Genomic DNA, 24575 nt, shown 5'->3' with positions numbered 1-24575 from the left:
ACCTTGTCTAACACCGTGGGTTTGTTTTACTGTAACTCAGTAGTCTGTCCTGATACTTATACATAGGCGCTTCACATAAATGGAGTACTTTAAGCCAGATTCGACAGGAGGAACTTAGTATGGCTGGATGGATACCCAATCGAGTGGGCGGTACCGAAGTCCTGAGAAAGTTGATCCCCACCAGCCGGCGGGGAAAAGAAGACGAAGAAAAGGAAAAGAATGCACGTATTACATGATATCAGCATTGTGCGAATTGTCGCCTCTTTCACCTCTTTCCTCAACCTGAAATCAAGAACCCCTTAACATGCCGACAGAGCTAGAAGAGGTAGGTAGAACCACGCTTTTGACTGTAAGAAAGTCTTGGGTCCTCGATTCGGAGACTGATGTATTTGCATCAACCAGCTTGTTGAATTCCTCCACCATGGAAACACACCGATCAGACAGATTGGTAAGCTGCAGATTGCTTAGACTTTTGGTGCTAAACCGCATGTTTCTGCTATCTTCATCTCCCGCATTCTGCCGAGACATACATCAGCGTTATTCTAACCTCTGGTCTTTTCAGCATGCGAAAATCTAGTCGGCTTTTCGGTCTCACAGCCGGAACTCTTCAAACGCCACCAGCTTCTACCAGTCCGTGACTTGAAGCTTTTGGTCCGCGACTACACAGTCAGTAACCCAAGTCCTTCAATTGTGCCGTTAAACATTGACGGAGGCATTCGCTGACCATCTTCCCATACCGAAAGCCTATCGCCAAAAATGCGATAACAATACTTATCAACCTTTCAGCCGATGAGGAAGTCTTAGCGGCTCTTGCCGAAGACGATGCTTTTGTCGAAACTCTTTTAGTCAAACTGGCGGTGAGTTGCTGAATTGATGTTAATGTCTGCATACCTGCCTAACATCCAACTTCGCAGAATGTCAAGGAGCCGAATGCGGATGATGTCGCCATGTTGTTTGCCAACCTTGCGAAATCAGAAAAGATGAAGAAATTGTTCACGCTGAAACGGAAGGTTCCAGAGGGGGTATCCAGTTCTGCTAATGCGATCGATCAGCTGATGGACTGTTTTGTTAAAGGAGCCGAGGGCGCACTTAACAAACACGCCAATTTCGACTATCTGTCATATTTGTTTGCTGATCTCTCGAAATATGAGGAAGGGCGGGCCTACTTCACTACAAAACAAGAGTACGATGATGTTGTACCAGTGACGAAACTAACCGTGTTCACGGAACATACGAGTGGGATCCGGAGAAAAGGTGTCGCGTCAACTATCAAGAACGTTGCATTTGACCTACCTTTCCATCCCAAACTCCTGTCCGAAGATGAGGCTGATATTCTTCCCTATATCTTGTTGCCTATCATGGGCCCTGAGGAATATGATGAGGAAGAATCTATGGATATGCTGCCAGATCTCCAGCTGCTGCCGCCCGACAAACAAAGAGACAGCGACACTAGTATCATTGTGACACACCTTGAGACTCTGCTGCTGCTTACCACGACGCGTGAAGGACGGGATAAGATGAGGGCCATCAAAGTATATCCTATAATCCGAGAATGTCACCTCCATGTTGATGACGACGCTGTTCGGGAAGCCTGCGATAGGCTAGTTCAAGTTTTGATGCGGGATGAAGAGGGCGAAGAAAAGCCGCATCCGCCTATTGACAGAAATGCATATGATGACGACCAAAAGGTTGAGGAGCTATTTTAAGATTCTGCATCGCGAAAGGTGCGAATGTGTCGTGAGGCATTTAGGAGCCCATACCATAGACCAGCCTAGGGGCCTTTATACAAAATTCTAAAGACGTTTTCAAAATTGAGCTTTTCAATTCGTCTCGGTAATGAAGTAAATTCGGTGCTTGGGCAGGCACGAATTCTATTCTCAGTGGCGCTTTTACCAGACTGAAATCTAGTCAAAAAGTTATTTACTGGTTAGACAGATGCATTTGTTTGCGTCGTTACCAAAGCTATATAACTCACCTTTTATGACCAGCCTGTTTGCCCCAAGCATTTTTTTGACCCACAGAATATGTCAGACCGAAAACTTTACCATAGCCTTCATAGATAATGCTGTCCGCTTTGTATTCAGTACTTCAATTGTATGTGAGTACTAGTACAATCCTGCAGAGAGAAGCCTACCTCAAATAATCAGAATAAATACAAGATAAGTCTTCTACTGTGATCTCAGCTCTTCCATTGATCTATCTACCAGACATAGTGATGGTGTGAAGGATGGCTGAAATAATTCTTTAATCTGTCCTGGCCTGGGTAGAAGGTAATTCAGATAGTAATAATAAGAACTCATTGACACTATGAAGGCCCACAACTTGAGTTAATTTCCGTAAAAATACAACGTAGCCCACAATATGGCATTCTGTGAGCAGTGGTAACACCAGACGGAGTATGCCGTTGTGCCTTTGTCACGCCGCCACCTTTGTCAACGAAGTAGTTGATCACTTACATAATCACGTTCACTTCACTTCAGTCATCTCGCGTCCGCCCGGCTTCACTTCAGTACTCAACGCCTGAGTAGTTATCTACTCTTGCTCAAAATCCTAATCTTCCACCTGATACAACGCATGTATTCGACCCTGGCCTCAAGCGCAACACTTGCAGCCTTTTAGCCACTTTGTCTGGAAGACTTGCTAAGGGCTTCTCCGACCTCGACGAGTAACACAAAACGTTATCATGACCACACCTACTAATGATCAGACTCTCAAGACCCCGACGGGGTCGAACGGTCCTCCACCAGTGCGGATTCGCCGGCCAAAAGTGGCGGATCCCCTCGTGCGACCAAAGAGGAGACCGGCAATAAGACCCCCAGCTCCTACCTCGGCAGCAAACGGCGCATCAAGGATGCCTAACTCAAGACCAGTCACTTCAAGCCAGCTACCAGGGGCTCGCGTCGAGAAAAGCCTGAACCCGAAGAATGATTTTTCGGCAAACGGATTCAGCGGCCCGTTGTTGTCTGAGAATTACGTTGATTACCCCATCGTGACTACAAGACGAGCATTGCGCGAAGGCTTGAAGCACCATATCGCCAGGTTCACCTCGAAAAAGTCCGTCGATCCTCGCGATGAAAGTCAGTTTACTCGCCCTGTTAGGCTCCAGCGCCGAGATCCACGAGCACGGCCGAATGAAGCACACGTTGAGAGAGGCCAGCTCAATTCGAAACCCGGCTCCGAACAAAGCACCCAGATGGACGAACTTGAACGCGAGGAGTTGGAGGCTAGGAAAGCAGCTCGTGAAAAGGAGCGCGCAGAGAACATGGCCCAAATAGCTCCTTCCGTCGGATCAGCGCCGAAAAGGCATAATGCCCCCAAACAGAAAACTCAGCAAGTGACTAAAACAGACATGACCCCAGAGGAGATAGCCAGGACTCGGATCAAGTATGAGGAGGCCCTTCCATGGCACTTGGAGGATTTTGACAACAAAAATATATGGGTAGGAAATTATGAAGCCGCGTTGTCAGAGACCCACGCAGTCTTTGTGCTTGAGAATACAGGGAAGATGAGAATGATACCGGTTGAGAAGTGGTATCGCTTCAGTGCGAAGAATACATTCAAGGCTTTGACCATAGAAGAAGCCGAGAGACTTATGGCTAAGAAGATCAAAGATCCGCGGTGGTTTATGGAGAAACAACAAGAACAAGCTCAACGAAAGGAACTGGAACAATTTGCCAGGCAACAAAAAGTGTACGCTGGTAAACAGGGAACCCCAGGCGGTGTCGAAGGGTTAGAAGCGGATGAGATGGACTTCGAAGAGGATAGGTTTGCCGATGATGAGGAGCATGATGATCTTTTTAACGAGGATGAGGAAGCCAAGGCCGCTGAAAAGCGAATCAAGCAAGACCAACTGAAAGCCAATGTGTTCGATCTGAAGAACGAAAAGGACTACGAAGAGGAGGAACTTAGAGAAAAAAGAGAGAAAGAAGCTCGCCGAGTGCTTGGAAAGAAAGTACGCAAGGCTCTTCAGAAGAGGGAAAAGAACTATGACTATAGTAGCGGTTCAGATGTGAACCCTTATTCAGATGAGGAGGTAATTTCTTCCTCCTTTCCCCGTATCCTATGTGCATTTGTACGATATTTGGGACGATCTGACATTTTTGACAGAGCTCGGACGAAAGTGAAGCTGAACGGCAGAAGGAGGAGGAAGAGGGCAAAGCTGAGGAGGATAAGAGCAAGAAAGAACCCTCAAAAGGCAACCTTACTCCATCAGGTCGCTCACGACACGCCGATCCGGCCAAAAAAGGCTCTGCCGCAGCACCTAGGAAGCGGCTAGGGTCTCCGTCTGATGCAAGTGGTACAGATACGTCCCGCAAGAAGGGGAAGAGTAAACATCCGTCTTCCCAACCCACACCACAGCCACCTTCTCGTCCTATGTCTCCAAGCGCTTCATCATTACCAGTACGTTTTACCTTCTGTTAAAACTGCGTTTGTTTCGGTTACTGATTCGGTCTAGGTCAGCAAAAAGCGTGTTCGGAATGTGTTAGCAGGCAGCGCAGGATCTGCTAGCGATGTTGACGGTGGGGCTGGATCGGGCGGCGAAATGAGTGAGAGTGGGAAAGTTAAGAAACTGAAGCTCAATCCTCCGTCAGTGGCCTCACAGAGTGTGACACCGCAGGGCTCAAGGGCCGGCAGTCCGGCTCCCTTGGGTAGCAAGAGCTTCTCCGGAAGTCGTGCTAGCAGTCCGGAGTCTCTGAGGGGTAAGTTGCTTGATTCTATCATCCTGCGCACTACGAACCGATTTACTGAGTAGCTGAACACCTGCAGGTCCAACACGCATTTCAACTCCGGGTCCATCTGGTAGTGCCCAAGGCTTTCCTACACCCGCAGAAATCCATGCCGCTATTCCGCAGTCTGGTATTGGGAGTAGCGATTTGCTTAGAATCTTCCGTCCTCGTATTGGGGAATCCAAAGAGAATCACCGGCGGTTCATAGCAATTGTCAAAGATGTTGGAGTGTACGGGAAAGAAGATAGGCTCTTAAGACCTGGTTCACTGAAAGAGACATAAATTGGTACAACATCATTACGCAGATCATATAACGATTGTGTTTCGCACTATTGATCAAAATGCTTTTGCGAAGCGTGGGCGATCAATGAAAAGACCACAAGAAGCTTTTGCCGTTGCGCTGACCTAAAGGAAGAGTCCCCGTGGTTTTGTAGGGGTCGCTGGACAGTGTACAGCTAGCTATAGGACTCAAGAAACAGAGGCGCTACCGGCGTACCTAATTTAATTCGATAATTTACTACATAAGATGAATATTTTTATTTTTATTTTTATTTTTTGTTGTTGTTGTTGTTGTTGTTGTTGTTGTTGTTGTTGCTGGTAGTAATAACTGTAAGGAGTAGCTTAGAACCTACTCGATATGAAGTATCTGAATGAAATTGCATCTCTTATTCTTTCATCTGCACCGTAACAGTATTGAGATGATTACATCCCTACATCAATCGCCAAGGGTCTGATAATATTGAACAGTGATATTAAGGGCATTTTCGAAACACCAGCGCTAGAACAAGACGACTGAGATTTAGAAACAAGTGAACAACAGAAATCCTATATATATCGGAATGAATCTACCCCTAGGCATCAGCCACTCCAGTGTTGCGTTCACCATCCTCATACTTCTCCCAATTGGCAAGGATATGCGCAATTCTGGGGGAGTTGGTGAGTCTGTAAACATCCTCGAAGTACTCCTTGGTGATTTCGAACGGTCTTGCTGTGACGTTCGGAATATATTTGCCGATCAGTTTACTAGGATCAATGGTAGTCTTGTTGATCTTCTTGAGCAAGAAAGAACGGAAGGGCTTGACACCAGAACGAAGGAACGTGCTGTGGAAGGGCACATCGATGCCCCGGAGAGGGATGGTGGCGAAGCCACGCTCGAGAGCAATAGGCTTAGGCTTCGATTCTGTCTGCTTGACACACTCTTGGATAATCTTGACAAGGTGCGTCTTGACGTCGTCCAAAGACATGCTCTGCATAAGTGCAGGTATGTCAATGTTCTGAGCCTTGAGATAGTTGAGGAGATTCGTGAGACAGTCGAGTGCCCGAAGCTACAAAGAAATTAGAACAGAACGCACGATAAGTTGTAGATATATGGATCAATACTCACATCACCGGCAGCAACATATTGCATGTTAGCGACATTGTAGTTGACAATCTCCAGGAGCCAGCCTGTCTCCTCAGAAATGTTCTCCACCACATATTGCAAGGCCTGTTCGTTGAACGTCTTGGAGATTCGGCTTGGGTTGACAGCGCACATAGAGTAGTTAGAGCGACCTTGCTCATCTCGCTCAACAGCAACCTGCATTGTCAAGCCACGATAGAAAACAACAGAGACCAAGCTTTCGATGGGCATGACATCGGCAAGTGCGGCGAGAGCCGAATACTCACCCAGCGAGTGACCCGCAAAGCTGCTATCTCTTTGGACGAGACCCTTGGAACGCATGTCCTCGAAACTTGCCTTCTCCATCAAGGTCAGAGCCGGCTGAGTGAACTGAGTTGCGGAAAGCAGGCCAGAGGGAGAACGGTAAGTATAAGACGCCGTTTCCTCATCAATCTCCTTGAAGATCTTCTCAGACTTGATGGATCCATCTGCGTTAACAGTCTCAAAGGTCATCGACATGTAATTCTGTCGGATAGCTTTACCACGAGGACCGCCAAAGTAGACGGTCAGCTCCTTGGGGTTGTTCTTCACAATGTCGATGATTGAGAGACCGTAATTCTCGATGAAATGGCGATCTGCACGATCCCAAACCTCTTTGGCAACTGGGCTGTTGGCGTACAGTTCCATACCCATTCCCTGCTCCTGAGATCCCTGACCGGTGAAGACATACGATGTAACAGGTTGCTCTACTTCAGCTTCACCAAGGAGAACCTTATCTTCAGTGTCTTTGTTGATGACCTCGACCTTGATGATCTTACGACCAGCGATCATACCAACATGCTGCAATTTGACGGCGATGACATCATTGGGCAAGACCATGCCAACCAGGGACACATGGAAGCCTCGAACGCGGCCAATGTTGTTTTCGGCCGCCCATGTTTCGACGTAGCTGCGGACTGCAGCGCTCGAGTACATTCCATGAGTGATAGTACCGGGCAAATTGGCGTAGCTGGAGAAGACTCGAGATACATGAATGGGGTTGTAGTCGCCAGAAACACGAGCGTATGTCTCGTTGGACGCAGGAGCGCGCAATTCCAAGGCAGTTTTGCCGCTGAGAGGGATGGGATTCTCAAAGTAGACCGGCTGCTCAATAGACGTTCCGTTGCGCTGAAGGTAGTCGATCACTGGGTTTCCGTGAGAAGTACCGGCTTCATAGTCCACAGACGCCACTTGGATAATCTCCTTGGTGGGGAGCTCGAGGAGTACTTGACCAATTGTCTGGACATGGCTGAATACAGACTTGTTCTTGAAACGGATCAGGCTCTGAAGACGGAAAGTCAAGGTCTGGCCCAACAGCTCAACATCGGGGCCATCCATGCGAAACCATTCCTTCGAGCGAAGGATCGCGACATCCCGACTGGAAGCGAGATGAACCTGCATAGGCACCTCGTCCTTGCGCTGGAAGGTGTTTTCGAAATCAAGATAGGCTCCACGGTACAAGAATTGACTGGTGACGTGCATGATAGGCTGACCATCTCTTTCAATTGTACCGCAGACTTCAACCATCTTGCCGGATTCCTGGTTAATGACAGCGTTGATTTGAGCAGTAGTATCCAGAACATCCCCGACCTTGAGAGGCTGAGCTCCAGGGACCATCTTGAAACCATTCGAAAGATGAACCAGCTTCAGAAGATCACCATCAATGGTGCGTGGGAAGATAGGCTTAGTGATTGCCTGCCAACCAGCAACAATAGCAAAGTCCATGGGAGCATAGACCTCTTTACCGGGACGGTCGACAAAGGCTTCGCCAGTGTTACCGACTGCATGAACGAAATCAGCAACGGCTTGGGACGTAATAGTGGTACGCCCGCCGCTGAAAGTGGCCGTGGTGGGCGTATCAAATGGAACATCCTTGTTGCCAAACCACACGCGGTAGTAGAACTCCTTGATGCGGTCATTGCGGCCGTCCATGACCTCACGGATGGGAGCGTAGCCTGCGTCGGGATGATATGTGAACAAGAAAGTCAACGGCACAACGCCGGCCTCGGCAGTTCGTCCTTCATACATAGTAAAGCTGATTTGGCTCTGCTCGTTCATCTTCACCTCGACTGTCTTGACAAGCTTGCCGGACTGATATGGTTCTCTCAAGATGATAGTTGTCTTGGAAGGATCATCCGGGAAAGAAACTTCAACATACATACCCGGAACGGGCGCGACAATCCGTTTCATCGGGTTAGTCTGGAAACGATGGCCTTGGACGAAAACATCGGCTAAGAACATGGCATGCCGCCAGGAATATGACGGACCAGCAAGGAGACGCAACCAACGGTCCAAGTCCGGCAGGTCAGCGGTAGGTGAGGAGGACAAGCGGTAGCTGACCTTGTTAGCGTCTTCTGAGATGGTGAGACCGTCAATGTCCGAATCATCAACTTCCTGCTGGAAACGGCCCCCGAAGTATTCGATAACAGGCACTCCGCTATTATCGCCGCCGTAGACATCCTTGATCAGGCTTTCAATATGACCTTGATGAATCCCATTCAGGATGTCCGCAACTGGCTCGTCAATAATGTTCGAGAACTTGGCAGCCATCGGGCCCTGCAGGATACAGGTTCTACCAACATCCTGACCAACAACCGCCTCAAGGTCTTCGCTCTGCCACAGGGAATCCTTCTTGAACCAGTACTCGAAGTTTTCATCCAGAGAGGGGACGAATGGCACTGGTTTTTGACCGCGCCGCTGGCAGAGCAAGAGGAAGTGCTGTACATCTTGAGCGTTGATCAACTGAGATGCCGCTTCTGGATAGGAAGCCAGGATGTTGTCAATGGCTGGGTACGGTGTGTTGAGCTCCGAGTAGTTTTGAAGCAGAGACGGTTGGCCCTCAGTAGTGGTGAATCTTTCTTCAACTCGACGGATAAAATCGCCGGTCAGCTTCTTCAAAGATTCATCAATCCATCTACTCTCATGTTTGACATACATGAGGTCAACCATGCGGTGAACCACTTCAGTGTAAGTCATGTCTTCCAGGTCGACTGTCTCTCCGGCAGCGTTGCGACCGAACCAAACCTTCTGGAAATCGTCGTTGAGCTTTTGGATGATGTAGTTCCGAAGCTTCTTGAGCTCGGGGACACGCTTTGCCTTGTCAAGCTTGAAGATCTTCTGGTCCATTTCATGCCAGAACAGAACACCTCGAGTGGCCAACTTGTGAATAGGCTCACCCATCTCCGAAAGTACAGTGACAACACCACCTGCCGAGCCCTTGTAAGTCTTTTCCCAGTCCTTGTCGTCAAGACCCGGAGCCTCGGCGATGGCCTTCTTAGCGTTCTTGGATGTATGCGCTTCTTTGGAAATCATCATCCGACTACCGAAAAGGCATCCATCAAAAGGCATAGGCGGGTAACCAAAGCCAGAAGACCAGGTACCGGACAGGTAAGGATAGGTATCCTCCGAGCCGCCGAAACCGCTGCCAGCAACCAGAACGATATTCTCGCAGCGCCTGATGCGGCTATACATCTGCAAGATTGGCTGGTGGAAATCTTCAAAGGAGTGGTGTCCACCACCACGTCCACCGGTCCACTGCAGGATGATAGGAAACTTCGGGTTAGCCTTTGCGATATTGATGACTTGCTGAATTGCATCGACGGAGCCCGGCTTGAAGGCGATGTGCTTGATACCCAGTGTTTCAATGTACTCGTTGGCCACTTCGATAGACGGCACACCGGCACCGATGGTCAATCCTTCAATTGGCACGCCCTCAGCCCTCAGCCTGCCAATCAGAGGAATCTGCCAAGCCATAGCCCGGGGGTTAACATAAATCAGGTTGATTGTAATACCACGACCAGGGGGAATCGCCTTTTCAATCTTGTTGACGGCCTCGGTCATTGATTTGGCATTGTAATAACCACCACCAGCAAGCTCAATATGATAGCCTGCGTTCATGGTCGCAGCAACAAAATCCCATGGAACAGTGGTTGGAGTCATTCCGGCAACCATGATGGGAGGGATGCCTAACAGTCGACTCATCTTGGTATCAACGAAGGTTTGCCCCACTGCGTTCTTCACGAGACGTGGTCCATATTCCTTAACCCAGTCAATGGCATACTGAACGGATTGCTCATCGCGGTCGAAGAGCTCAGGCTTGTAGCCAACTTCGGCGTTGGTGCCATCCATAGCACCAGCAAGCACCACGCGGACACCTGTACCATCCTTGTTGCGGTTTGTAAGAACTCCAAGACCGGAGATGCCACCAGGTCCAAAGTCAACAATATGCGTGGCCCCTGAGAAGACAGTTGCCTGCTCCCAATTAACAGCGTCGTGAGTGATCATTCGAACCAGGGCGGGGACGACATTAGCTTCACCGGACTTGCTCAGATCACTGCCAGATTTCGTATCGAAAACCGGAATTGCGAGGGACTCAGCAGGGATCTCAATGTCTTCAAGGTCTTCCAGAATCCGATCATATGCCGGGTATAAGTACTGGCTGTGGAATGGAGCGGTGATAGGAAGGAACCGGTTAACGAAGCGAACTTTACGTTGGGTGTAGGGCACCCGGTTTTGGTCCAGACCTGTCGGCGCCTTGACCTTGCGCAAGCGCAAGTTGAGACCGTAAAGAGAGAGAGGCGGTCCAGTGACAACGAAATTCCGAGCACTGTTAACAAGCGAAATGGAAATATGGCGATCCTCCGGCAGATGCTGGTTCGTAGTGTCAATGTGTTCCTGAACGGCGGATCTTGGGAGGTCTCGGATGGATAACATAGGCGTAGGCGTGCCTTCTCCGTTTTCGATCGAATCCTGAAGGACAGACGGGGCAATGGAAGTGCGAGGATAGGCCTGTTGACTGCGGAGACCAATCCAGAAAAGCATCGTCAAGGCATTCTTGGCGGCCTTGTCGAAACTCTCCCAAGTAGAGGCAGATGCAATTGCTGCAGCTGTTACAACGCCCTGAGAATGGCCAGTGGTTCCACTGAACCTTTCCAGAAGCTCGCCGGGTGTTTTACCCAGGACCTTGCAGGTCACAACAAAGTGCGCCAGCTGAACCAATCCGATCAACGGCAAGCTCACCGGGGCCGACACAAGGTAGTCGGTGTCGGGCTGAGAGTCACGATCCTGAAGCCATTGCATGATATCCAATCCCTTGGAATAAAGTTTGCTGGCTTCCGGCTCATGGGAGAGACTCTGCAGCAATTCCGCAGATGAAGTAATAAGATCGTCGACAAAAGAAGGGTAGGTGGTGTAGATTTCCCTCAGTTCATCAAAGTACTCTTCAATATTCCCCTGTCCTCCGAAAACCGAGTAGATGCTCGCCTTCTCTTCCGAGGCAGCTCGGAACAATGCAGAGTCGTAGGGCTTAAGGGGGCGACCAACTGCTGTTCTCCCAGCGTAATAAGCCTGAACAACCGTAACCTTCTTGGCGGTAATGCCGGGTAGGCTGGCAGCAACAGCGTGGACGTCATTGCCTCTCATAAAGGCGCGTTCAAACTCGTTCAGAGCCAGCTTCAGAACGTCCACATAAGTTCCACTCGCATCATCCTCGCCTTCTTCAACTTCATGTGCAACATGTCCGATGTATCTGGCCACCAGTTCCGGAACTGAGGAAGGCTCATCGTCCTGAGCAAGCTCGTCCGTCGGCTGTGGTAAAGAAGCTGTAAAGGTATCCTTCAATTGCGACGCATGGAAATGAAGAGAGGTCGGCACAAGGAAGGAAAATTCGAGCGACCCATGTGTGAGAATAAGGGGCCTCAATGACTGTGACGAGCGAGGGGTATTAATGCCCGTCTGGGGGCCAGTGGATGTTCCGTACATCTCGTGGTCTCGTGTATGTCTCTATTGGTTTGGTCTGGGGTAACGCAATTGGAAAGCCAAGAAATGGCGAAGGTATTATCAACAAGGATATATCGAGAGACTCTGTTATGGATAAGCGTTATGCAAGATCCTAGTAAATTTCGAGCGAGAAATAAAATTGCAATGGCAAGGCTCTGATTGATGGGAGAGGAAAGGCACTTGCGGGGAAGGAATCCGGAACGCGACCACTTTTTTCTTTCAGGGAGGGGAGTGCAAAAGTAGAGTGAAGGTTATGAAAATTAGAACAACTGTTCCCGGGGATCCTACCTAATTCTATCACAAATGGGTCTTTTTTTCGAACAATACTTGATCAAGCCTGGCCGAGTGTCATCGGCTGGTCCACCGTCCACCGATGAAAAGATAGCGGTGTAATGGAGTTATAGGCAGGTTTTAGAGGAGGGGGGGGGGAAGTATTACAATATGGAAAAAATGGTAAAATAGATCTGAAGAACAAAATGAAGAAGGATCACAATAGAAGGGAAAAAAGGGAGAGAAGGAAGGTGGACTGGTACAGACTGGAGTGGACGGGGTGAACCAGACCTTAATTGGCAAAAAAAAAGCTGTTCACCACATCCAGGCGATATTTTATTATTACACGTGCAGAGATAGGTGTGGCACTCACACACGCTGCCCACACAACCAGCACCACAACCACAACACACTCTGTTGAACCGGCCGAGCGGAGGCAGAATTCCGCCGGCTTGGGCTGGTTGAATGGGAACTGACCGGATTAGGTATGGTGGGCAAGAGGATCTCCCCAAAGGTCCAAAATGGTTGGGCTGGCCCGTAGGGTTGGATATGACAATACCTGACCACCAATGTACCCTCCCACTCTACCCGGGTTCGTCAAGTAAGTACTCTGATAAATACGTATCTATCTATATATTATGCATCATATCTCCAACGCCTGCCTGCAGCAACGAAGTGTGTGGTATGTAGGTAGTATATAATGATGTCGAAATAGTAGCGATTGTAGTGGTTGTAGTAGCATTAAGGTAGCGTATCTACCTGCATTACATGTATACCTTGCATTCTGAAAGGGAAAGAAAAATAATCATAGTAGAGCTCTCAAAGACCCAGCTACTACATAGACGTTTCGAGGCCTACATCCATGGCCATATAGGCACACCGTAGTCTACATAAAGATATATAATATGCTAAGACGAAAGTATTGCTTCCTTCATAACGCATACTTGAAGTGTATCTAGCCCGTTCCTAGTCTGAACGGAGTCTCTTGTGCTGCTCTCATCTTTATTACTTATGCAAGGACGTCTACTGGGAAATGGGGACCCAGGATCGGTTTAACTGTAATGGGCCAATCAATACTGCTCAAATGCTATCTTAGTACTCACAAACCTTGACGAGTGGCATATATAGTAAGTAGTTGGTCAATGAAGTACTTCCGTGGTACACTGTTGTAAATGATCGCTAAGCTGTCACTGGTTGAGGGTTTCCGTTTCATACTTGTGAAGCCAAGATGTAGTTAGTGCTGCTACGCATTTCCCAACCATTACCATCTAATCAACTCCAAGAATTCCTAAACAAAGGTTGATTTCCAAACTTGAGATAATATGGAAAGCCAGAAAATGCTGCTGATTGACTATAACAAAGGCACCTACATGTAACATGCTTTGGATATACCTAGAATTTTAGAGACTATACTTTGTATACGTGGAGATCAGGTATCAGCTAAGTCATTTATTACGCGTGGGTAAGAAGAAAAAAAACTTACAGAGCCAGGTTAGCTCAACTTATGATTTGGTTTATCACCAACTTCCATATTTCCGTTTATCATAGTTATTATTATTATTATCATGAGCTCCCATTGGAGGGGAGAAGACGTTCTACCCTGTTCCATTCCAATTTCAATGGCTGTTTCCATGAGTGTTCCCCAAAACGTCCCTACTGGAGTGCATCCATACTCCGTACTCCGTACCGCACGAAAGTAATCTCCCGCCCCAACACTCACCAAAAGCTTCTAGTCCAAAATCCCATCCACCCATAACTGTAAGCCCTCTTCTGTCGGTGCATAGATACCTAGTTTCTTCCAATCTCCCTTTTCGTCTAATAGAATTCATTATTTTACTACTTTATTTTTTTTATTGTGTTTTTTTGTCCTCTATCCCATCCACTTTTCTTTGGGACATCTCGGGCCCAGGGCATCGGCGAATTCTCCCCACCGCCAGTGGCTCCAGGCTGGGGTGAGTACTCTTAATTCCCACCTCTAACAACTTTTTTTCCCTTCCGTTCCAGCATCTTTTTTCCGCTGGCTGGTTGTATGTGCGGTTCAACCAGGAGCCAGGAAACCACCTCTTCTTTCAAGTAATTATTCTTCTCTATTTTGCTGACTGATTCTTGTTCAATTAGAACTGAAACTGTTCAGCCATCATCAACTTATATTATCAGTTTAATTATATTCTATTTCTCCTCTTACCCTAAACCTCATCACTCGATTTCCCTACCGCCGCTGTTCTTCCTGGATTATCTCTCGAGCCGGTTTTTCAAGTCGTATCTTCCCCACCAAATCTGTCGCAATTCCTGATACTGCGACCGCTATTCTCGAACCGCACCGGGGCTCTTTTCTATACTCTTGCCATCCTATTGCCTTGTCTCCTTCAACATGCGGCCCGAAATCGAGCAGGAGCTGGCTCACACTTTGCTGGTTGAACTTCTGGCCTATCAGTTTGCTTCACCAGTGAGATGGATTGAGACCCAGGATGTTATACTCGCAGAGAAGAGGACAGAGCGAATTGTGGAAATCGGTCCCGCAGACACGTTGGGTGGCATGGCGAGACGGACCCTCGCATCAAAATATGAGGCATACGATGCTGCTACTTCCGTGCAGCGTCAAATACTTTGCTACAACAAGGATGCAAAGGAGATCTATTATGATGTCGATCCCGTAGAGGAGGAAGAAGCGCAACCATCGGCAGAGGCTGCGGCCAGTGCCCCTGCTGCTGCCCCTGCTGGTGCTCCTGCCGTCGCAGCTGCTCCCGCAGCTGCTCCTCCACCTAGTGCCGGCCCTGCAGCAGCAATCGAGGACGCACCGGTTACGGCTGTGGATGTGCTGAGGACTCTGGTCGCGCAGAAGTTGAAGAAGAGCTTGTCCGATGTGCCCTTGAGTAAAGCCATCAAAGATCTGGTTGGCGGTATGTATTTGCCATCTCATCTGCCTCTACATCATTGCAAATGGATATTGATTTGTTTCTCTTTCGCTACCAGGTAAATCCACTCTGCAGAACGAGATTCTAGGAGATCTCGGAAAGGAATTCGGTTCGACACCCGAGAAACCGGAAGACACACCTCTAGACGAGCTAGGCGCATCTATGCAGGCGACATTCAATGGACAACTTGGCAAGCAGTCTTCATCCCTTATTGCTCGTCTGGTCTCATCGAAGATGCCCGGTGGCTTCAACATTACCGCAGTTCGCAAATACCTTGAGACGAGATGGGGTTTGGGATCTGGTCGTCAAGATGGCGTCCTTCTCCTTGCTCTCACCATGGAGCCACCCTCCCGTATTGGCTCTGAGGCTGAGGCCAAGTCGTACCTCGATGATGTTGCCAACAAATACGCTGCCAGCGCGGGCATCAGCCTCTCGGCACCGGCAGCTGGTGGTGATAGCGGGGCAGGTGGTGGCGGCATGCTCATGGATCCGGCTGCGATTGATGCCTTGACCAAGGACCAGCGGGCATTGTTCAAGCAGCAGCTGGAGATAATTGCGCGTTACTTGAAGATGGACCTACGCGCTGGTCAAAAGGCTTACATCACTTCCCAGGAGTCTCAGAAAACATTGCAAGCACAGCTGGACCTTTGGCAAGCTGAGCATGGCGATTTCTATGCCTCTGGTATCGAGCCGGCTTTCGATGCCCTGAAAGCACGCGTGTATGATTCTTCCTGGAATTGGGCACGCCAGGATGCTTTGAGCATGTACTACGACATCATTTTCGGCAGACTCAAAGTTGTGGATCGTGAAATTGTGAGCCAGTGTATTCGCATTATGAACCGTTCAAACCCACTGCTTCTTGAGTTCATGCAGTACCACATTGACAACTGCCCTACCGATAGGGGTGAGACATATCAGTTGGCCAAGGAACTTGGTGAGCAGCTTATCGAAAACTGCAAGGAAGTCTTGGGTGTCGCCCCTGTGTACAAGGATGTCGCCGTGCCTACCGGACCCCAGACTACTGTCGATGCCAGAGGAAACATCGGGTACAAGGAGGTTCCCCGGGCTAGCGCTCGCAAGTTGGAACACTACGTGAAGCAAATGGCGGAGGGTGGCCCCATCTCCGAGTACAGCAACCGCACGAAGGTTCAGAATGATCTTCGCAGCGTCTACAAGTTGATCCGCAGACAGCATCGCTTGTCCAAGTCGTCGCAACTTCAGTTCAATGCTCTCTACAAGGAAGTTATTCGTGCTCTCAGCATGAATGAGAACCAGATCATGCCCCAAGAGAATGGGTCTGGCAAGAAGACCGGCAGGAATGGTGTCAAGCGCAACGGTAGCCCCCGCGCAGGCAAAGTGGAGACCATCCCCTTCTTGCATCTCAAGAAGAAGTCCGAACACGGTTGGGACTACAACAAGAAACTCACCGGTATTTACCTGGACGTACTGGAATCTGCTGCGCGGTCAGGTCTCACCTTCCAAGGCAAGAACGTCTTGATGACTGGCGCAGGCGCAGGTTCCATTGGAGCGGAAGTGCTGCAGGGCCTGATTAGTGGTGGTGCCAAGGTGGTTGTCACGACAAGCCGATACTCTCGTGAGGTCACTGAGTACTACCAGGCCATGTATGCCCGCTATGGTGGCCGTGGCTCACAGCTTGTTGTGGTGCCTTTCAACCAAGGTAGCAAGCAAGATGTGGAAGCACTTGTCGACTATATTTACGACTCAAAGAAGGGTCTCGGCTGGGACTTGGACTTCGTTGTTCCATTTGCCGCCATTCCTGAGAATGGACGTGAAATCGACTCCATTGACTCGAAGTCTGAACTGGCTCACCGCATCATGTTGACAAACCTCTTGCGACTTTTGGGTTGCATCAAGACGCAGAAGCAGAGCAACGGTTTTGAAACCCGTCCCGCTCAAGTCATCCTCCCCTTGTCTCCTAATCATGGTACATTCGGAAACGATGGTCTTTACTCTGAGTCTAAGCTGGCTTTGGAAACACTCTTCAACCGCTGGTATTCTGAGAACTGGAACAACTATCTGACCATTTGTGGTGCCGTAATTGGGTGGACCCGGGGTACAGGTCTCATGAGCGGCAACAACATGGTTGCTGAAGGTGTTGAGAAGCTCGGTGTCCGGACATTTTCCCAGCAAGAGATGGCTTTCAACTTGCTTGGTCTCATGGCGCCTGCGATTGTCAATTTGTGTCAGCTTGATCCTGTCTGGGCCGACCTTAATGGCGGTCTCCAATTCATCCCTGATCTGAAAGACCTCATGACGAAGCTTCGCACGGAAATCATGGAGACAAGCGATGTTCGCCAGGCAGTCATCAAAGAGACTGCAATCGAAAACAAGGTCGTCAATGGAGAGGATAGTGAAGTCCTCTATAAACGAGTGATTGCTGAGCCTCGTGCCAACATCAAGTTCCAGTTCCCTAATCTGCCTAACTGGGAGGAAGATGTGAAGCCGCTCAACGACAACCTGAAAGGCATGGTCAACCTGGACAAGGTCGTTGTCGTCACCGGATTTTCGGAGGTCGGACCCTGGGGTAACTCTCGCACGCGCTGGGAGATGGAGGCTTATGGCAAGTTCTCCCTTGAAGGATGTGTCGAGATGGCTTGGATCATGGGCCTTATCAAGCACCACAACGGTCCATTGAAGGGTAAGGCCTACTCAGGATGGGTCGACGCGAAGTCTGGGGAGCCTGTGGATGATAAGGATGTGAAGCCGAAGTACGAGAAGTTCATCCTTGAACATTCCGGTATCCGGCTTATTGAGCCGGAATTGTTCAAGGGCTATGACCCTAAGAAGAAGCAGCTGCTTCAGGAAATTGTCATCCAGGAAGACTTGGATCCGTTTGAAGCTTCGAAGGAGACAGCAGAGGAATTCAAGCGTGAGCATGGCGAAAAGGTGGAGATCTTTGAATTGCCGGAGTCTGGCGAGTACACTGTGCGTCTGAAGAAGGGAGCCACTCTCTTGATCCCGAAGGCCCTTCAGTTCGACCGCCTTGTTGCTGGTCAGATCCCTACTGGCTGGGATGCTAAGAGATACGGTATTCCTGACGATATCATCGAACAAGTTGATCCAGTCACGTTGTTCGTCCTTGTCTGCACTGCTGAGTCTTTGCTTTCAGCTGGTATTACCGATCCGTATGAGTTCTACAAGTACGTTCACTTGTCTGAGGTCGGAAACTGCATTGGCTCGGGTATCGGTGGTACCCACGCGTTGCGGGGAATGTACAAGGACCGCTACCTGGACAAGCCTCTTCAGAAGGACATTCTGCAGGAATCCTTCATCAACACGATGAGTGCCTGGGTCAACATGCTTCTCTTGTCCTCCACTGGCCCGATCAAGACTCCAGTTGGTGCATGCGCCACTGCGGTCGAATCTGTTGACATTGGTTACGAGACGATTGTGGAAGGAAAGGCTCGCGTCTGCTTTGTTGGAGGATTCGATGATTTCCAAGAAGAAGGGTCTTATGAATTCGCCAACATGAAGGCGACCAGCAATGCCGAAGATGAGTTTGCCCATGGTCGCACCCCGCAAGAAATGTCGCGGCCCACCACTACCACTCGTGCTGGATTTATGGAGTCTCAGGGTTGCGGTATGCAACTCATTATGAGTGCCCAGCTTGCTCTGGACATGGGTGTGCCGATCTATGGTATTATTGCTCTGACAACCACGGCTACTGACAAGATCGGCCGCTCTGTTCCCGCTCCCGGTCAAGGAGTTCTTACCACCGCTCGCGAGAACCCTGGCAAGTTCCCATCTCCTTTGCTGGACATCAAGTACCGTCGCCGTCAGCTTGATCTGCGTAAGAAGCAGATCAAGGAATGGCAAGAATCCGAGTTGCTGTACCTCCAAGAAGAAGCCGAGGCTATGAAAGCCCAGGCCTCTGATGATTCTTTCGACGTCTCCGGTTACCTCCAGGAGCGCGCTCAACACATTGAACGCGAAGCAATCCGCCAGGAGAAGGATGCCCAATACAGCCTTGGAAACAACTTCTGGAAGCAGGATTCCCGTATCGCTCCTCTCCGTGGTGCTCTCGCCACCTGGGGTCTGACTGTTGATGATATCGGTGTTGCCTCCTTCCACGGTACTTCTACTGTCGCTAATGACAAGAATGAATCGGACGTCATTTGCCAGCAGATGAAGCACCTGGGTCGGAAGAAGGGCAACGCCCTTTTGGGTATCTTCCAGAAATATCTCACCGGACATCCCAAGGGTGCTGCTGGTGCCTGGATGTTCAACGGCTGTCTACAGGTTCTTGAAAGTGGTCTGGTTCCTGGCAACCGCAACGCTGATAACGTGGACAAGGTGATGGAGAAATTTGACTACATCGTTTACCCGAGCCGCAGCATCCAGACTGACGGTATCAATGCCTTCTCCGTCACTTCATTCGGTTTCGGCCAGAAGGGTGCACAGGTTATCGGTATTCACCCCAAGTACCTCTACGCAACCCTGGATCGGGCACAGTACCAGACCTACAAGGCCAAGGTCGAGGCGAGACAGAAGAAGGCATACCGCTTCTTCCACAACGGGCTGATCAACAACAGCATCTTCGTCGCTAAGGACAAGGCTCCTTACGAAGATGCCCAGCAAAGCAAGGTTTTCCTCAACCCTGATTACCGTGTGGCTGCCGACAAGAAGACTTCGCAACTCAAGTTTCCTGCTCAGCCCCCAAAGGCTAATGACAAAGGACTTGAGAGCACAAAGACTATGATCGAGTCGCTGGCAAAGGCCAATGCTTCTGAAGACTCGAAGGTCGGTGTGGACGTGGAGAACATCGAAAGTTTCAACATCGAAAATGAAACCTTCATTGAACGGAATTTCACCGCAAGCGAGCAAGAATACTGCCAAAAGGCAGCGTCTCCTCGATCATCCTTTGCAGGCCGGTGGAGTGCCAAAGAGGCTGTTTTCAAGGCCTTGGGTGTCAGCAGCAAGGGCGCAGGTGCCCCCCTTAAGGACATTGAGATCTCAAGTGATTCAACCGGGGCGCCCGTCGTCAACGTAAGTACTACCTTGTAAATGCCCCGCTTATAGGAATTTCCGACTAACTTGAGATTCAGCTTCACGGTGCTGCAGCTGAAGCTGCCAAGCAGGCTGGCGTCAAACAGGTCAGCGTCAGCATTAGCCACAGTGATACCCAGGCAGTCGCGGTCGCGGTCTCCAAATTTTAATGCGCTGATGAGGAATAATGGCCTGAATTTATGTCATGTACCTTGAGTGTAATCTATCATGTTTCTTCCCTAGCCTCGTTAGACAGTATTAGATTGTCAATACATAACGTGTCTGGTTCCAATACTTGTCCAATAATTCACTTATCAACCTCTCTTCATGTTTGTTGCACTGATTCATTTAAGAAGTTCGATGGTGGGTTGCTGACCTCAGCGAACGCCTCAACTCCCAACTCGGCGGTTTAGAGGAATGTATTGATTCTAATTTAAAGTATTTCACAAAATTTACACTGATAGACTTCAAACCTTTCTAAACTGATATCAGGAGACGGAATAACAACGAAGTGCAGTTATGGCGGATGATAAGTATCTACAATCACACTCAATAAATGCGCAGTTCAGTATTTCAACATAGATTAATCCGTATAATTGAACTTAATATCTACTTGCCTCCGGATGCTCGGCTCAGAGGACCCCAGTTCTCACGAGGATTAATTTGATACCGCACCAGCCGCTTCTTGGCCGTCTCCCTACCCAAGGCCTCATCGAATACAACCTCCAGCGTGCTAGGGTGCGGTCTGCCTGCACCATTGGGGCTACGGGGAGGCTTTGTGTCCTGGAGATCCTTCTGCGTTGTTCCCGGCTGTTCACGCGGAGGATCAGATTCCCTTCTCTTCCTCCCCAACGCTTGACGGGCACCGGAGCGATACAAGGCAGCTTCAATTTTGGTAATCATATCTTTGACATCTTTTGCTTCCTCTGTGACTGCTTGAAGCTCGGTCTTGAGAAGCGCCAGAGACGGGTCTTCCCCCTCACGGCCTTGAATGTTCTCCCTGCTCTTGGACATAATGACAGCGCCGGGACTTCCGGGCTTTAGGGCGCCTTCTCTGATGGGAGACTTCTGTCTCACCCATTCCCTCATGATCTCCCAGATCACCTCCCAAGGAGCATCGGTACGAATCGTATTCGGTCTGGCGTGGCTGCGGGTTGATCGATAGCCAAGGTGTCGAATAGCCCCACGCATGGCATCAATGGAAATTGTGGATGTATGCAAGACTTTGGATAAGGCGCTAAGACTGAAGTAGAAGGGGTATTCTTCCCGGGCGGCGGGATCGAGCCGCGGGATGATTGCAGAGTATTCGTTCTCGGAGATATCCCCACCAACTGTGCCAGTAGGTGTTTGGTTTGCTTCGTCACTAGAAATTTCTAGATTCAGATCTTCTTCCATTGCCGTAGTCAGCATTCCCTCAATCCGGTCAATCGTGTGATACACGTTCCTATCTGCCTGGGGGAGCATATCAAGGATTCTGCGGATAAATTGAGCATTGTGAAGAGGGCCAGCCCACATAGGACCGCTGAGGTGAGTCCTAGAGCCACAATGGCCACAACGACTATCTGCTACCGGACCCTGAGCGAAGCCGAAGTGGTAGAACGGATTTCCTTTCTTGTCCAGCTTCTGTTTCGTCTGGGTGATAGGCTGAGTTGACCACGCGCCACAGCCAGCATCGCAATTATAGACCATCATCATGTTTCCAGAGATATACTTGACTTCGGCCGGAGAGCGGTGGACACGGACGAAGACTCGGGCATAAAAGTCGATCGATAGGGAGAGAAGTGGCTCAATCGCGAGACCATATTTCGCAGCGGAGGCTGCAAGCCCGTGCAGGATGAGACGCAGGCCACCTTCATGGCAATGCGGTCCTTTGACTGGGATTCCGCCGTATAGGGCGAACGACTTCTCGGGATACCCGTACGAGGCCCAGACACCTGCATCGGTACAGGTAACACAAAGAAGACCGCCATCCTTGACTCCCTGAACCGCAGCGTCCATAAAAGGTGCAGCAGAGCCGTAAGGGTCCAGATCAATCACGTCGAATTTTCCTAGGTGGCTCTCGACAGTTGGGGTATTGGCTTGTTGGTTTAGAAGACTGTACATGTAAGAGCGCGCATCCCCGGTGTTGGGACGGATTTTTTCGCCGAGACTGTTGTATTTGATGTTCGTCTTCATGGATTCAATGGCCGAGGGCGACAGGTCGTTTGCGACGACGCAAGAAGTGAAAGGTATCTCCGAAGCATATCGCAGGGCACGCAGACCCGTAGCCGAGAGGGCGTCTAGAATCGTAAAAGATGGCGCCGTGTCCTGCTCTGCCTGCTGTGCTGCAGTCTGATCCCCTTGGCCTTGATTCTGATCCTGCGTTTGTTCCTTGCCATCGACCTCTTCTCTCTTGCGTTTCTTGCCCTTCGCGGAGTCGTTCGCCGCAGCCTTTTGCTTCTTCTTCTCGGCCTTCTGTTTCTTCAAGGCCAGCAAATGCTCCCCATATGCGCGAATGGCAAGGACACTAAGGTCCCGGTTGAATTGTTGAATAGGGTTGTAGAAGACTGATTGCGATTGCTCGTCAGCTTTGCGATCCCTTTTCGTACCGGGAGCCTGAGCCGGGGGGTTCAGAATGTACGCCAATCCTTCCTTCACTGCTCTGTACTCAGTGCCGTCATACTGTATCAATTGTTCAGCCATCTCCGCAGCCGATGAGCGGGTAGAGTAGAATCGGCGGAGTGGCGGGCGTTGTTGGATTCCTAGGGCGGTGCAGCGGGCAATTGCGCGATCACTGCGGAATCTGAAACTGATTGAGAGAGCACGATAAAGGACACCAAGGTGTGGGCTCATGGACCCGGACTCTGTAATCGACCTGTTGGTGACTTGGTTCTGGGCTAGGCAATGAATGAACCGCGAGTCCTTTCGTCTTTTTTGGCTTGTCGGAAACTTTTTTTGACTTCCGCCCGCCAACTTTCCGATCAGTCAAGCACGGACCACTCCCTACTATCTACCACATAATTAGTTAACTATAAATTCATTTCATTCCGTCTTCCCATTCGATCGGCGCTGTCATTAACATTAAGTCTTGCTTCTTGCTTATTATACAATCATATCGGCCGTTACTCCCGTGTCAAAAGAATTATCTTTGTCCAATGAATTGGGTCAGAGCCAGGACCCAATAACGGGGACCTGGCTGTAGATCTCATTCCATCCCTTGGCCTCCCAGCCATAACCCTGCCCCGTACGCCCGATGATTCCCAGGGCACCTGCAAGCCATATGGATGCTCCCACCGCGGCAATGCCGTTGACCGTCCACCACATCTTCCTCTGTCGGCGGAGTCGTTGCTCACTTTCCGAGGCTCCCAGATAACCCTCTAGGGAGCCTTTCTTTCGGTCACGTTCCTTCCGGACCGTTGTCACTCTCCAGCCCATCCATGCAGCCCAGCCGCCGACGAAGTGCCACACCCCAACGGCGACGAATAACAAATAGTACAGATTCCAGAGTGCGGGGGCCCGTGCAAAGCCGTGGGCCACATAACCCAGCCCGACTCCCGAGCTTCCCCCATCAACCATCAACGGAGTGATGCGGTTGACGAGCACATGGACGCCGAGTAACGGAACTAAGGAATATCCTAACCGAGCTTGGAGGCTCATCCGAGGCCAAAACGTCAAGGAGTGTCTCTGTGACCTTGTGTCGGCGCCATAGAGTCGAGCCCGCCGTGCGGAGCGGATGTTGCGCAAAGCAATTCCAGACGCAATATGAATCAGAACAGGCGCGGTCAGAACGAGATGTTCGAGGCCCGGAGATTGATAGACGGGTCTGGTGAGAAGCAGGAAGCTCTCGCTGTCGGGCACAGATCGAGTAGCCAGAGGGATGAGAGAGGTATTGGCCCAATGCAATGCAAAGAATAGGGTCGGTGGATACGTCGAGTATCGTTGGAACGCAGATACTGGAGAATTTGAGGCCACTGTTAGCTTCTAGGAAAAGAGTAAATTCTTGCTATTATCACAATAGCTTGCATATACTTAGCCATACACCAGGAATCCCAACTATGTCCGCGAAGGCCTAACTTGAGCGACGAGAACCGACCACCCCCGGCGATGGGCTCGCGTGCCGATGGCGGACTTGGTTCTCTGGGGAAGTAGTCACCAGATTCAAGGTCTGGAAACTCATCTTGTACTGGTGATGGGTCTAACTCTTGCATTGAAAATATGGAGCGCGTTTCGATATCCTCTGGTTTGGATGGCATGCTTTCTTTCGAGGCAGCCATGGCTCAAAAAAAAACAGCACCCGGCTACCAGGTGCTATGTTATGTATGTCCGCGCCAGGAGCCAGAACTAGGGCTGGTCGAATATTGCGATCAAACCGGTTGCGATGGGATTATCTGGACTCAAAGCATGGTCGTTGAACAACAATTCCTCGCTGTAATTTGGGAAAGCAGATTTCCTTGGAACTTGATCCCATCGACACTTTCTTGG

General features: G+C 49.8%; 5 protein-coding genes across 5 annotated transcripts; 3 read left to right on the top strand and 2 right to left on the bottom strand.

The window, feature by feature from the left end:
- The first annotated feature begins 222 nt into the window (after window positions 1-222).
- On the top strand, window positions 223-2389 carry BDQ94DRAFT_153919 (protein HGH1). The gene is made up of 7 exons (XM_026768213.1): window positions 223-325; window positions 403-448; window positions 563-666; window positions 744-857; window positions 915-1904; window positions 1976-2067; window positions 2137-2389. Exons 1-5 carry the CDS (start codon window positions 305-307, stop codon window positions 1704-1706), a joined length of 1077 nt encoding a protein of 358 aa, XP_026620497.1. The 5' UTR covers window positions 223-304; the 3' UTR covers window positions 1707-1904; window positions 1976-2067; window positions 2137-2389.
- A 105-nt stretch (window positions 2390-2494) lies between these two features.
- BDQ94DRAFT_153916 (transcription factor IIF subunit TFG1) lies at window positions 2495-5253 on the top strand. The gene is made up of 4 exons (XM_026768212.1): window positions 2495-4033; window positions 4108-4401; window positions 4457-4700; window positions 4768-5253. Exons 1-4 carry the CDS (start codon window positions 2684-2686, stop codon window positions 5007-5009), a joined length of 2130 nt encoding a protein of 709 aa, XP_026620496.1. The 5' UTR covers window positions 2495-2683; the 3' UTR covers window positions 5010-5253.
- Window positions 5254-5298: 45 nt separating this feature from the next.
- Window positions 5299-12555, bottom strand: BDQ94DRAFT_153914 (tetrafunctional fatty acid synthase subunit FAS1). Its single transcript, XM_026768211.1, has 3 exons — window positions 12211-12555; window positions 6112-12006; window positions 5299-6052 (listed from the first exon to the last, which is right to left on the bottom strand). Exons 2-3 carry the CDS (start codon window positions 11902-11904, stop codon window positions 5579-5581), a joined length of 6267 nt encoding a protein of 2088 aa, XP_026620495.1. The 5' UTR covers window positions 11905-12006; window positions 12211-12555; the 3' UTR covers window positions 5299-5578.
- Window positions 12556-14353: 1798 nt separating this feature from the next.
- BDQ94DRAFT_153913 (trifunctional fatty acid synthase subunit FAS2) lies at window positions 14354-20415 on the top strand. The gene is made up of 3 exons (XM_026768210.1): window positions 14354-15092; window positions 15166-20114; window positions 20174-20415. The coding sequence occupies exons 1-3, from the start codon at window positions 14564-14566 to the stop codon at window positions 20282-20284; spliced, it is 5589 nt and encodes a 1862-aa protein (XP_026620494.1). The 5' UTR covers window positions 14354-14563; the 3' UTR covers window positions 20285-20415.
- Window positions 20416-20723: 308 nt separating this feature from the next.
- BDQ94DRAFT_163614 (tRNA (guanine26-N2)-dimethyltransferase) lies at window positions 20724-24367 on the bottom strand (the record flags this gene model as incomplete). The annotated part of the gene is made up of 3 exons (XM_026769777.1): window positions 20724-22775; window positions 23388-24046; window positions 24133-24367. 3 exons carry the CDS (start codon window positions 24365-24367, stop codon window positions 20724-20726), a joined length of 2946 nt encoding a protein of 981 aa, XP_026620493.1.
- Window positions 24368-24575: the final 208 nt, after the last annotated feature.

The sequence above is a fragment of the Aspergillus welwitschiae genome (assembly GCF_003344945.1).
Source record: "Aspergillus welwitschiae strain CBS 139.54b unplaced genomic scaffold BDQ94scaffold_59, whole genome shotgun sequence".
Classification (NCBI taxonomy): Eukaryota; Fungi; Ascomycota; class Eurotiomycetes; order Eurotiales; family Aspergillaceae; genus Aspergillus; species Aspergillus welwitschiae.
This window is presented reverse-complemented; position numbering and strand designations above follow the sequence as displayed.

What these genes read in the sequence shown, in the direction of transcription:
- BDQ94DRAFT_153919 (XM_026768213.1), top strand. Translation starts at nt 305, where the DNA reads ATGCCGACAGAGCTAGAAGAG. An exon ending in TTTTGGTCCGCGACTACACA is followed by an intron (nt 667 to 743) that starts GTCAGTAACCCA and finishes CCATACCGAAAG; the next exon opens with CCTATCGCCAAAAATGCGAT. An exon ending in CTCTTTTAGTCAAACTGGCG is followed by an intron (nt 858 to 914) that starts GTGAGTTGCTGA and finishes CCAACTTCGCAG; the next exon opens with AATGTCAAGGAGCCGAATGC.
- BDQ94DRAFT_153916 (XM_026768212.1), top strand. Translation starts at nt 2,684, where the DNA reads ATGACCACACCTACTAATGATCAGACTCTCAAGACCCCGACGGGGTCG. An exon ending in ACCCTTATTCAGATGAGGAG is followed by an intron (nt 4,034 to 4,107) that starts GTAATTTCTTCC and finishes CATTTTTGACAG; the next exon opens with AGCTCGGACGAAAGTGAAGC. An exon ending in CAAGCGCTTCATCATTACCA is followed by an intron (nt 4,402 to 4,456) that starts GTACGTTTTACC and finishes GATTCGGTCTAG; the next exon opens with GTCAGCAAAAAGCGTGTTCG.
- BDQ94DRAFT_153914 (XM_026768211.1), bottom strand. Translation starts at nt 11,904, where the DNA reads ATGTACGGAACATCCACTGGCCCCCAGACGGGCATTAATACCCCTCGC. An exon ending in AATATGTTGCTGCCGGTGAT is followed by an intron (nt 6,053 to 6,111) that starts GTGAGTATTGAT and finishes ATTTCTTTGTAG; the next exon opens with CTTCGGGCACTCGACTGTCT.
- BDQ94DRAFT_153913 (XM_026768210.1), top strand. Translation starts at nt 14,564, where the DNA reads ATGCGGCCCGAAATCGAGCAGGAGCTGGCTCACACTTTGCTGGTTGAA. An exon ending in CATCAAAGATCTGGTTGGCG is followed by an intron (nt 15,093 to 15,165) that starts GTATGTATTTGC and finishes TTTCGCTACCAG; the next exon opens with GTAAATCCACTCTGCAGAAC. An exon ending in CCGGGGCGCCCGTCGTCAAC is followed by an intron (nt 20,115 to 20,173) that starts GTAAGTACTACC and finishes CTTGAGATTCAG; the next exon opens with CTTCACGGTGCTGCAGCTGA.